Source organism: Echinops telfairi, unplaced genomic scaffold (genome assembly GCF_000313985.2).
Source record: "Echinops telfairi isolate 266 unplaced genomic scaffold, ASM31398v2 ScPeMD7_6;HRSCAF=24_0, whole genome shotgun sequence".
NCBI classification, from domain to species: Eukaryota; Metazoa; Chordata; class Mammalia; order Afrosoricida; family Tenrecidae; genus Echinops; species Echinops telfairi.
Window position 1 is genome coordinate 14,531,739 of NW_022103902.1, and position 12,287 is coordinate 14,544,025.

Here is a 12,287-nt window from a genome sequence, read left to right on the forward strand (position 1 = left end):
CCCCCCCCCATTCCTTCTTTCTTATGTTCTCTTAGAATTAGAATTAGTGGATTGGTGTCACTATAAATTGATGGCTTCCAGTATCAATTGACCCCCTGTGCTGCCACCCAAACCCACTGCAGTCGAGTCAATTCTTATTCATAGTGACCTTATATAGGATTTCTGAGGCTGTAAATCTTTATGAGAGGAGACAGCCTCGTCTCTCTCCTGAGGAGCACGTGGTGGGTGTGAATCTCTACCCTCAAAGTTGGCAGCCCAAGAACTAACCCACAGCACCCCCGCAGCTCTGTCTGTGCTGCCACACATCTCTCTTAATTCCTAATCTGCTCTCTTCTTTATCAGCTGCATAAGTGCTTTCTCCTTTCTCCTTAGACGGTCCTGTTTTACTTTGAACATATTCCTTTATTCTTTAATTCCCAGAAAAGACTGAAGCCACGAGACAGCAACTCCTTCAGTCTGATCACCAACCCCATACAAGTCCCATTCTTCATGTAACTTCTTTTCCTTCAAATTTGCTCCCTGAGTTTTTCTAACTATTCTTCTCCTAAGATCCCTAATCCTAGGCTCCTCAGTTAGTGCTGCATGCTTCCACATCCTTCCCCACCCAGCGTAGACTCTGCAGTCCATCACTTTCAAAACTTGCCAATATATGGGTAATAAATATTCTTGTTCTTCTGTCACATCTGTGTGGCAACTGTCATTCACGCTGTACTCACACTAATCCCTGTAATAACCACACTTACTCAGACTTCTTCAGTCTTGTCCTCTTTCTACATGGTTGTCCACACCACAGGATGCCAGATCTGAGACACACGTGGGAGCTGTATTATTTACCTGAAACCCTGAAGTGCCCTTCCTTGATTCAGAAACAAGTTTGCACTCCTCACAGGGCTAACCACGATCTGGCTTTTGCTTAGCCCCTAGTATTGTCTCACTGCTTTTTTCACCCTTTACTTCCTTCCATCCCATCTTCCAGGCCTCCTACAGGTGTTAGGTGCACAGTCTTGTCACAGTACGCAGTGACAAGTGCACGGCCCTGTCCCCAGCCCGGGGGCATGCGGTTTTCTGTACTTGAAATATTATTTCCCTGCTTCTCCCCTTTATATGGCTGGTTTCTCTTTCCTCTCAGGTCTTAGATTTCCTACTCCTCGCCGGCCATTGTCAGACTTTGCAGCCCTGACCTCTGTGTACCCATAGCACCACGGGTGCCCTCTGTGATGGCCCTGTCCCATTGGGGTTGAGCTTCCAAACCGAGCCATGCCTGATGCCACCACACACCCCTGTCCAGTATCTAAAAGTGATTTGATAAGCATACAAAGCTACAGGATAGATGTGACATGTCTCCTTGTCTAGCAAAATCAAATTTGAAGGAGAAAAGCTTTTTTTTTTCTGCCGGAGAAAAGCTTTTAATGTGTATGAGTTTTAAATTGAAGACAGAGGTTATGTTATGATTAGGAATGTATTGCCTATGTGGATTTTTGTGATAAGATATAATTTTACACTGAAATTCCTTAGCATTGTAACCTTTTTCAGCGCCCCACCCCCCCACACACCACACCACTCATCCTTCCTCCACAGACTCACAGATTGCATGTCACCCTCTCATGTACGTGCGCACGAGTGCACACAAGCATCCATACTCTCCCTTCCTCTGCCCTTCAGTAGATCTTCCAGACACAGAAAAGCCAGAAAGGGACTGCTGGGCTGGGCTGTCACCTGGTTTACTCGGCAGCTTCCCCCACTGGAAGTGAGCTGCTGAGTCCAGGAAAGCAGTCTGATGACTGCTGTAGCTCCTGCTGCAGCTCTCGGAGCACAGGTGTTAGTGTCTAAGAAGTATTTAGTAAGTATTACTGAGTGGATAAAAAGGGATTGCTTAACACCTGGACGAAAGTCCTTCTTCAGCAACCTTTATAGCAAAATATGGATTTGTTAGGTTTTATACTCTTTTTTAATTATTTAACCTGTTTCTAGTTTTTCTTCTCTTTTAGCTTTCGTTTCTGCATTGTTCTTTCTTGCGAGTTTATATAAGCATTCTGAATATCATTCATTCTATTTTATGTATAAGTTGGTCTTTCACATACCTCTTCTTTAGGCTCCTGGTGGAATATGCTTCTATTTTTCAGTTATCCAAGTTGATAGAGATGATTGGCTATAACAAAAGCATACACTTACATGTGCAAGTTAACGGAGCAATTATTATATATGTGTGTGTGTGTGTGTGTGTGTGTGTGTGAATGTGTATATATATATATGACACACATATGTATCTTTGTGTGGATATATATCATATGTCGTATGTATATATGACAAATAAATTATATACAATTTAAAGTGCTTCCTTATTTGCTTTATTTTTCTGGGTCAGCTACTCACTTTGTTTATAAGCAGACTGTGGTTTCTTTGTGTAGGTGTGTGCAGGGAGGGACGACTGCTATCCCTGGGGCTTTTGGCTGTGGAAAGACAGTGATATCACAGTCTCTTTCCAAGTATTCCAACAGTGATGTGATCATCTATGTCGGATGTGGTGAAAGAGGCAATGAAATGTCTGAAGTGCTTCGGGATTTCCCAGAGGTCAGTCACAGTCCCCTGGAGAAAGAAACACCGGACAACTTCTCCTGGCAATGCGTAATGCTGTGGGTTGTGTGGAGCAAGGCTCTCACATGTCAAGGATCTTTTAAAGAATTTTCTGGGTACATTTGTGATTACACATGTTGATTTGAGGGAAGGAATTGAATTTTTCAAAATCAAACACTCGAAAGCTTCTTTTTGTGGTGCAGTGGTCTTCAGTATTGGAAGGAAGCTAAAATAGGCAAAATGTTTATGGATGTGAACTTTTTATGGCCAAAGTTATGAAGTAAACTGTTGAAATGAACAAATGGATTTTATTGATGAGATGGAAGTAGTACCTAGAAGCACCGCACCAAGGGGCAGGGGAGAGATTGGAGTCATGAGGACTGTTCCTAGGACCTAATTAGAAGAGATTAGACACGGGCACATGGTAAAAATGGACTACAGTGCGACTGTTAGAAATGAGAGATCATTAAATAGATTGTTTGTCTCCAGCTCACCATGGAAGTGGATGGTAAGATAGAGTCAATTATGAAGAGGACAGCTTTGGTTGCAAATACCTCCAACATGCCTGTTGCTGCTAGAGAAGCCTCTATCTACACAGGTGAGTGTGTAATTTGGAATGAACACAGGTGAGTGTGTAATTTGGAATGAACACAGGTGAGTGTGTAATTTGGAATGAACATGTGTTCTGGTGTGTAGTGCCGTCGCTGTTTCCAAAGAACGTGCCTTTCATTCTAAAATCTCTGTATATATCATCATATTTCTAGCTTTTCATCCTATTGAATTGTTTTACCCTTTTGTATTTAAAATAAAACTAGTAAGAGGGAGTTCATGCCATGAAACATATGTCAGAAGACTCTAAGAGAGGTTTCTAGAGAAAAGCCTTCCTCCCACATCTGCTAGTTGTCCAGTTCAGCTCACTTTTCTGAAGCCTGCTACTGGGACTTGTTCTAAAAGAATCCTTCCAGACGTGGTCTGTGTATAAACCCACTGCCATCACGTGATTCCAACTCAGAGTAACCATGCAGTGACCTCTAGTAGACCCTCCCTGTTAGGTTGCTGAGACTACATTTTTATGGGAGCAGCTGGTGGGTTCAAAGTGTGCTCTGGTAGGTATGCACATGCTTTTAGAAAGTACACATAACATATTACAATTTTTTTCACTTTAAAATGATCTTATATTTTGAGTAACTCATTATAAACCTTTATAACATTTAGAAAGTTGCCCATTTTTGTTAATTATGAAAATATGCATAACAAAACATGCTGTTTTCATTTCTCCAGATCAGTAACGTTAATTCTATTCTTCAAGTGGTTCAGTCGTTCTTACTGTCCTTTTCTGTGTCATCCCACTACCCATTCACATACGCTCAAAGCCCCCTACGCAGTAACTGCCCCTTTCCTCTCCCTCTCACTCCCAAGTATCTCTTATTTCATATCAATAAAATCAGGTATTTGTCCTTTTGTGACAGACTTATTCTGCTTAAGGTTCGTCCATGTGATGGCATTCATTAAGACTTAATTTCTCTCTATAGATCAGTAGTATTTTATTGTGTCTATGTACAACAGTTTGTTTACACATTTTTCTACTGATGGGTAGTTTGTTTTTTTCTACCTTTTGACTATAGTGAAAAGTATTGGCAATGAACATCCATGTATAAGTTTCTGTCCGAGTTCCTACCCTCACTTCTTCTGGGATGTAACTGGAAATGGAATTGCTGGGGATGGGACGTTCTGTGTTCAACTTTTTGAGGAACCACCAAACCGTTTTCTGCGGTGACAGTACTGTTTTACATCCCCTCAGCAATGGAGGGGGGTTTCAGCATCTGTTGTTTGACTTTTTTGGTCATTGTCACGTTAACAGGGATGGAGTGGGATCTCATTTATTCAGAGCTGCCTAAGGGCTAATGGCGGTGCAGGACCCAGCAGCGCTTTGTTCTGTTGTCCATAGCGTCACTATGAGTCGGAACCGACTTGGCAGCTAACGACAGTGCCTGATGGACACCGCTCCGGAGGTGTAGTGGATTACGGGTTGGGCTGTTAGTACAAGGCCAGCAATGTAAACCCACCAGCTGCTTGTGCAGGCCTGGTGGGGGTGAGGGGCGGCTAAGGCTTTCTGCTCCTGTAAAGATGTACAGCCTCAGAAACCCGTGGGGGCATTCTACTTTGTAGAGTTGCTATGAGTGAGAATCAGCCCAGTGACAGTGGCTGGGAATGGCGAATAAAGGAGCCCCTCATGATGCTATGGGATAAGCAAGGTCGGTGGTTCAAACCCACCGGCTGCTCTGTGGAGAAAAGTGCAACCATCTGTTCCTGTAAAGCTGCGTCGTCTTGGAAACAACCCCACAGAGGGTTGCTGGGAGTTGGAATCCACGCAGTTGGAGTTGAGTGTTAAGTGGGGGGTTTAATGGCATGAAGAAGGAACCTTGGTGGTAAACAAGTAAGCACTTGACGACTAACTAAAAGGTCAGTGGTTCAAATTTACCAACTTCTCCACGGGAGAACAATGTGGCGTTCTGTTTCCATAAAATTTTGTTGTAGAATTAGCTATGTCTCTTAGCTTTTAGTGGCCCCTGAGTGTGTAGATCAGGAGTCCTCTATTTAAACAGGGGGCCAGTTCACTGTCCCTCAGACCCGTTAGAGGGCCAGATAATAGTTAAAAAAAACTATGAACAAATTCCTATGCACACTGCACATGTCTTATTTTGAAGTAAAAAACAAAATGGGGCAAAAACACCCGGTGGGCTGTATAAATGTCCTCGGCAGGCCGCATGTGGCCCGCGGGCCGTAGTTTGATGGCCCCTGAGTGTGTAGATGGCTAAGCCTGTGGCTACTAACGGAAATGGTGGTGGTTCGAACTCACTCAGAGGCTTTTCGGAAGACAGGCCTGGTGATGTGCTTCGCCAGAGTCATAGCCTGAAAACCCTAAGGAACATTCCTTGTAAAAAGAATGCCGTTATCTTTTAATGGAAGATAAATACAACACACACACACACACACACAAATTTGTATTTACCCAAAATACACGTTGGGGTATGCGTGTCCGTTATCTATGTTATTCTGGCTAGTTGCTGTCTGCGCTGCGTAAGGAGCATTTCTGTGTGAGGCTGCTGTGAGTTGGGATTGACTTGAGGGAAACTAACAAGTCTCTGATGACGCTGCTTGTGTGTCTCTGCTTCGAGTTCTCCGTGTGGGTAGTGACTGAAGCCCAGGAGGAAGTGGTGCATTCTTTTACCATGTTAACATAGGACGTCCACCTGTCTTGAAGTGGCCACATCGTATCACTGTAAAGGCATGGCATAATCTAAATAGCATCCTATTTATGGACATTTGGATTATTGATAATTTTTTGCTATGGCAACCCATGCAACAGTGAATATCCTTACAATGTTTCTTTACACTATTTTCTTTTGTTCTTATGTACTTGTTTCTTTGCACATTTCTATAGGTAAGTTCTTAGAAGTAAAATTGCAGAGAATGCAACTCAAATTCAAATTTTAAATTCCTTTAGAAAGGATCATCGTGGGCAGGAGTTTCTGTTTCTGCACTTACTAGGGTTTTCAGCATTCTCTTAAGATAATTGCCTCACATAGTCAAACACTGAGGGACAATGAGGAACTCCGAACACACAGATTTGACAATCAACACCTACCTGTGCTTGCTGTTTGCATTTTTGGAGCTGTGGTACCATAGCAGGTGACGCCTTCGCATGTTAACCGTAAGGTTGGTAGTTTGAAGCCACCAGCTGCTCCGCCTGAGAAAGGTGAGGCAGTCTCCTCCTGTGAAGGTTTACAGTCTAAGAAGCCACAACGGGCAGGCCAACCCTGTGCTTCAGGGCTGCGATGAGTCGGAATTCACTTGATGGCAATGACTTGAGTTATGCTTGCTTAATAGACACCTGTTCAATTTGTATTAACAGTGAGCGGGCATCTTTCCTGTACTTATTGCTCAGTTGAAAACTGCTTTCTATTTGTTTTCCTTTTAGATGACAGTTAATTTTTTGTACTGCTTTGTAACAGTACTCTGGTTGTTAAATGTATGTTATCAATCTTTTATCTATCAAAGGTTGTAAAATCAAAGTTTTCAGTTTGCCTTTTGATTTTGAGTTTTGTTCTGTTTTGGAGGCACGGACATATTTAGGTTTATGAGGCTTATTTGTGTACACATGTCACTTGTCTCTTCTACCAAGTCTTTCTGGGTTATATGTCTGCTCGGGTTAATGGCATGTCATGGCATCACAGGAACTTAATGCACAACTATGCATATATAAAAGGAACTCATTTTACCAGATTTGAAATGTGTGATAAGTACCCTGTTTTTTACTCTTACTAATAGGTAATATTTCTTAAGAGGTTACTCATAGGCTGTTAATGGAAGCCACAGATTTTCATATTTTTTTATTTTGAACTATGTCAGAGACTGAATTTTTAGCAACTATTTTCCTTTACTTAGTTGTGCCCGTGTCTGTATTGGCTACATAAAGGTGTGAGGGCACTAGGTTCTAGGACTTAATAGAGTTGTGTAGCACATATATGATTTCATCTTTTCATGTAAAAGAGCGGGAGTTTATCATTCCATTTTAATGGATTAGGAAACCACGGTGGGAAATCAATAAAGTTACTTAGCTGACGTTCCATAGCTAGTTAACAAGAGAAGGTTCTTGAACTCAGGGTTTCTTTCCACATCTGCGCTTCCTTTAGATTGATGATATGTGCCTTTGCATGACCAGACCTGATTTGCAGAGCAGAATAGTCAATAACTGAGATATTACTCATATTCATAACATCTGTTACTTTTGACAGAATAGCAGATTAATTAGTTAAGATTTTTAAAAGTCCATTTCTTTGGTGTGTGTTTGTAGAGAATATAAAGGAGTGAGTTTCAACTCAAGGACAGAGTAGAATTGCCAACTCTACTGGACAGAGTAGCTCTACCACCTTGGCTTCACAGGGCTGTGAATCATTATGGGAGGAGAAATCCTCGCCTTTCTCCCTCGAAGCAACTGGTCGTTTCAAACTGCTGATTCCGCAGTTAGCAGCTCACCTCCATTACCCACTCTGTCACCAGGGCTCCTCCACACACAAAGAATGGGGCGATAGTTTTCCTGTGCTTTTAAAATATCTATCAGATTAGCGTAGTCTAGTTAATGTCAACAAATAAAGCTAAGCATAGGTTTGCTCTGCGTAACAGATAGTTCTTTCTTTCTCATTTAACCATTAGTGGTCAGGGAGCTCTTCTTGAGCCCGTCATTCTGGGATGGGGCTTCAGCTGACAAGAGTTAAGGCCAGGAAAGACAAAGAGCATGGAGGGGCGTGGGCACTGCCTGGGAATGGGCATACTGACTCACCTTCCATTCGCTAGAGGTGAATTCCATGGACATACCTAAATGCAAAGGAGGTAGGGAATGCAATTCATTAGTGTGCCCAGAAGAGCAGAATCTGATAAACAGCTATTAGTCTCCCTCGTGTACTTTATTGCTTTAAGTTTTCTTATGCTTACGGGTGAAAAAGTTAGCATGGGATTATAGATTCTAGAATCATTACTTGTGGTCTTGCTCCCATTTAGGAATTACACTGTCGGAATATTTCCGTGACATGGGTTATCACGTCAGTATGATGGCTGATTCTACCTCTAGATGGGCTGAGGCCCTTAGAGAAATCTCTGGCCGCTTAGCTGAAATGCCTGCAGGTAAGTCACTGGATCACTTATTATATGACCCAAACAGGTATGATTTGGGGAATTGGTTTTATCCCCAGCCCCTCTTTTCAAAATTCGTTTCATTTTTCAGATAGTGGATACCCTGCATATCTTGGCGCCCGCTTGGCCTCTTTCTATGAGCGAGCAGGCAGGGTGAAATGTCTTGGGAATCCTGAAAGAGAAGGCAGTGTCAGCATTGTAGGAGCGTAAGCATCCAAACTCTATACTTTGCTAAAGAAAAAAGTCTTTGTTGTTGTTATTATTATTTTGTTCTCTTTTGTTGCTTTGTTTTGTTTTTCTGCATATTATTATCTCTGCATGTCTATCTAGATAAGATAGGTGGGGTAAATAATCTCGAGGAGAAACCAATGGGACCGATGGTTCTGGGGGAACATGGGAGAGGGGGTGGTGGGGGAAAGAAAGTGGGTGTTAACAAACCCAGGGACAAGGGAACAACAAGTGATCCAAAATTGATGGCAAGGAGGGTATAGGGGACCTGGTAGGGCTTGATCAAGGGCAATGTAACCAAGAGGAATGACTGAAACTCACATGAAGGCTAAACATGATAATGGGACAAGAGGAAAGTAAAAGGAAATAAAAGAAAAAACTAGGAGGCAAAGGGCATTTATGGAGGTCTAAATACAGGCATGTACATATGTAAAGATATATGAGGATGGGGAAATAGATCTATATATATATTTTTAGGTTTCATATTAAGGTAGCAGATGGACATTGGGCCTCTCCTCAATTACTCCCTCAACACAAGAACAGTTTGCTTTATTACCCTGGCATTCCATGATGCTCACCTTCCCGACATGATCGCTGAAGACAAAACAGGTGCATAAGCAAATGTGGTGAAGAAAGCTGATGGTGCATGGCTATCAAAAGATTTAGCGCCTGGGGTCTTAAAGGTTTGAAGATAAACAAGCGGCCATCTAGTTGAGAAGCAACAAAGCCCACATGGAAAAGCACACCAACCTGTGTGATCACGAGGTGTCGATGGGATCAGGTATCAGGCATCAACGACCCAGAACAAAAAATCATATTGTGAATGAGTGAGGCTGCAGAGTGGAGACCCAAAACCTATCTATAGGCAACTGGACATCCCCTTATAGAAGGGTCGTGGGGAGGAGACTAGCTAGTCGGTGCAGTGTAGCAACGATGATACATACAACTTTCCTCCAGTTCTTTAATGCTTCCTCCCGCGCCACTATCATGACCCCATTTCTACCTTACAAATCCGGCTAGACCTGCATGTACGCAGGTACAGATAAGAGCTGGAAACACAGGGATTCCAGGACAGATAAACCCCCTCAGGACTAATGATGAGAGTAGCGACACCAGGAGGGTAAGGGGAAAGTGGGGGAAATAGGGGGAACCAATCACAATGATCTGCCTACAACCCCGTCCCTGGGGGATGGAGAACAGAACAGTGGGTGAAGGGAGATATCGGTCAGGGTAAGACATGAAAAAATAATTTTTAAATGATCAAGGGTTCATGAGGGAGGGAGGGGAAAAATGAGCAGCTGATACCAAGGGCTCAAGTAGAAAGAATGTTTTGAAAATGATGATGGCAATGTGTTAGTCTGGGTAGACTAGAGAAACAAACTCATAAACACGCATATGTATATAAGGGAGAGGTTTATATACGAGAGGAATTGGACATTGAGAATATATCCCAACCCAGTCCAGTCCAAGGCCATAAGTCTGATATTAGCCCACATGTCTGACACCTATCACGAAACACATGCAATGAAGCTAAATACAGGACGATCATAAGCCAGTGGGTAGAAAGTCTTTGGGTCCAGTGGCGTTGTAAGCATCTCAGTGCTGGCAGGGGTCTCTTTGTGGCTTCTCTGGCTTCTGAGGTCTGGTTGCGTCCATGTGGCTTGTCTTCTGCAATGTCTCAGAGTAGCAGAGAGAGGTGTCTTCCGCCTCCAAGGAGGAAGTACCAGATTTCCCAGAATTCTCAGGAGAGGGCGTGCCCACACCAAAGTCTCATTGGCTATCTCTAGATTGACAGCCTAGACTCCACCCCTACACTCTTAATCCTTAAATTGACTCCAGATTAGGTGACTACCACAGGCAACAAATATACAAATGTGCTTGACACAATGGATGGATATATGGATTGTGATAAGAGTTGTACGAGCCCCCAATAAAATGATTTTTTTTTTTTACAAAAAGTCATTATTTTAAAGAGTGTGCCTCTGAGCCGGGGGTTCTTCACCAGGGTTGCAGTGCAGTTATCCCCATGCCTTGCATTGAAGATGCACAGCTGTAGGTCATGTCTCAGTGTTCCCGTCACATGTGCTTGGCTTGATTGCTTGACTGCATCAAGCCACAATAGCCTAAGAAGCAGCTTATAAATGACAGATGGCACGAAGGATGATTGTGTCATAGTAAAAACAGGGAGAAATTAATCCGTAAATACGTAAGACCGTGCCTTGTTCTTGGGCCTTGTCTTTTCTTCTGCTTACTTTCCTGCTTCTATTTGATGAAATTATTGAAACTAATGTAATAAAATATCTCTTTCTTGTACTTGCCAACTTTTGATAGTTGTCATTCTTGGTTGTAATTTTATAGTAGGTTTTATTTAAGATTGTTCAGTGACATTTTCTTTCCAAAGGCTATATCTAAAGTTATTTAACTTGTTTCTCATTAAAAATTTACTTTGTAAGAAAATTTTCAAGAATTTCGTATATCTAAGTGTATTAGTCTGGGTACTTTGGAGAAGCAAATCCACAGCAACTCATGTATAAGAGAGAGTTTTATGTGCATCACGAAAACATCCCAACCCAATGCTGCCCAAGCCCACAAGTCCAACATTAACCCATTAACCCAACACCAGTCCACAAAGTCCTCCACCTCACAAAACAAGAGGCAATGATGCCGACTGCAGGAGGAAAGCTGAGTCAGTGAAGGAATAAGCATCTCAGCACTAGCAGGGGTCTCTACACGGCTGCTCCAGCACCCAGGGCTGCATCGGGATAGGTCCATGTGGCTTCTCCTTGGGGATGTCTTGTAGGAAGTCAATCTTGCAAGCTGAAGCAGGGAACTGCTCAGGCAGCTGCACCCTGGTGCGACCATCACAAATCAAGAGACCCGAGAACTAGAAAGGCGAGGCTCACCACCCATTTATCCCTCCACCTTTCTATTAGCCCCACGTGTGTTTATCGGCCAGGTTGGCACAATTAACTAACTCACTAAGTTAATAAATATATCCTTTTTTGTAAAATATATTTTTTTCTAATGACTACTTATGTTTTTCTTTTTTTCTGAATTCAGGGTTTCTCCACCTGGTGGTGATTTTTCTGATCCTGTTACATCTGCTACTCTTGGTATTGTTCAGGTGTGTTTTTCCCTGGTCTAGTCCCTTCCTGAGCCTCCCTCTGTGCAGTGGGCACCCCGGCCCCACTGTTTACAATGCTAATATTATCTGCATCACCACAAGCACTTAACCTGATCATTAGAAAGAATGATTGAAGGCATTGCTAAAGTTTGTTGTAGTTAGCAGTTTTAGTTACTACCAAGTGCCTCTGGTTTGGTCTTCCTTTCAGCTTTACCAGGGCTTAATAATATACTTTGTATCTGTAAATCAGAGAGAGGCAAAGTAGATCTTGTGGTAGCAAAGATTTTGTAATATTATACCACTCTTTAGGTTAAGGGAAGGTGGGTACACCACAGGCATACCACTCTTTAGCGGGGTTAAGGTGGGGGTGGTATGTCAGAAAAATATATAGTGGCAAAATCGAGTGGTCTGTTTCTCGTTATTGTACAGTCTAAGGTAGATGGGCCTATCAGAGTGGGCCTCTTCTGGGTAGCTACATTTGAGACCAGGCTTGCCACCAGGTCTCTCATCACCTGCCTCTCCCTGCCTCGGGCTGGCAGAAGGGAAAAGAGACTGTAGAGAAGCCCACCCATTTTCTGAACCAGTGACAGTCATTCCACGCCTTCATTTGGCCCCAAGTGAAAGCAAGCCAGGGAAATGTTGTTCTGTCGAGGCAGCTGCTTCCCAG

The 12,287-nt window shown here is 42.8% G+C and overlaps 1 protein-coding gene across 1 annotated transcript in view; it reads left to right on the plus strand.

Moving 5' to 3' along the window:
• ATP6V1A (ATPase H+ transporting V1 subunit A) overlaps positions 1-12,287 on the plus strand; it is a 65,492-nt gene that overhangs the window by 44,710 nt on the left and 8,495 nt on the right. The window contains exons 7-11 of the mRNA XM_004706406.2: positions 2,409-2,571; positions 3,064-3,172; positions 8,137-8,259; positions 8,360-8,474; positions 11,557-11,620. Of these exons, the coding sequence (XP_004706463.1) occupies positions 2,409-2,571; positions 3,064-3,172; positions 8,137-8,259; positions 8,360-8,474; positions 11,557-11,620 (574 nt within the window). The remainder of the gene's footprint in view (positions 1-2,408; positions 2,572-3,063; positions 3,173-8,136; positions 8,260-8,359; positions 8,475-11,556; positions 11,621-12,287) is intronic.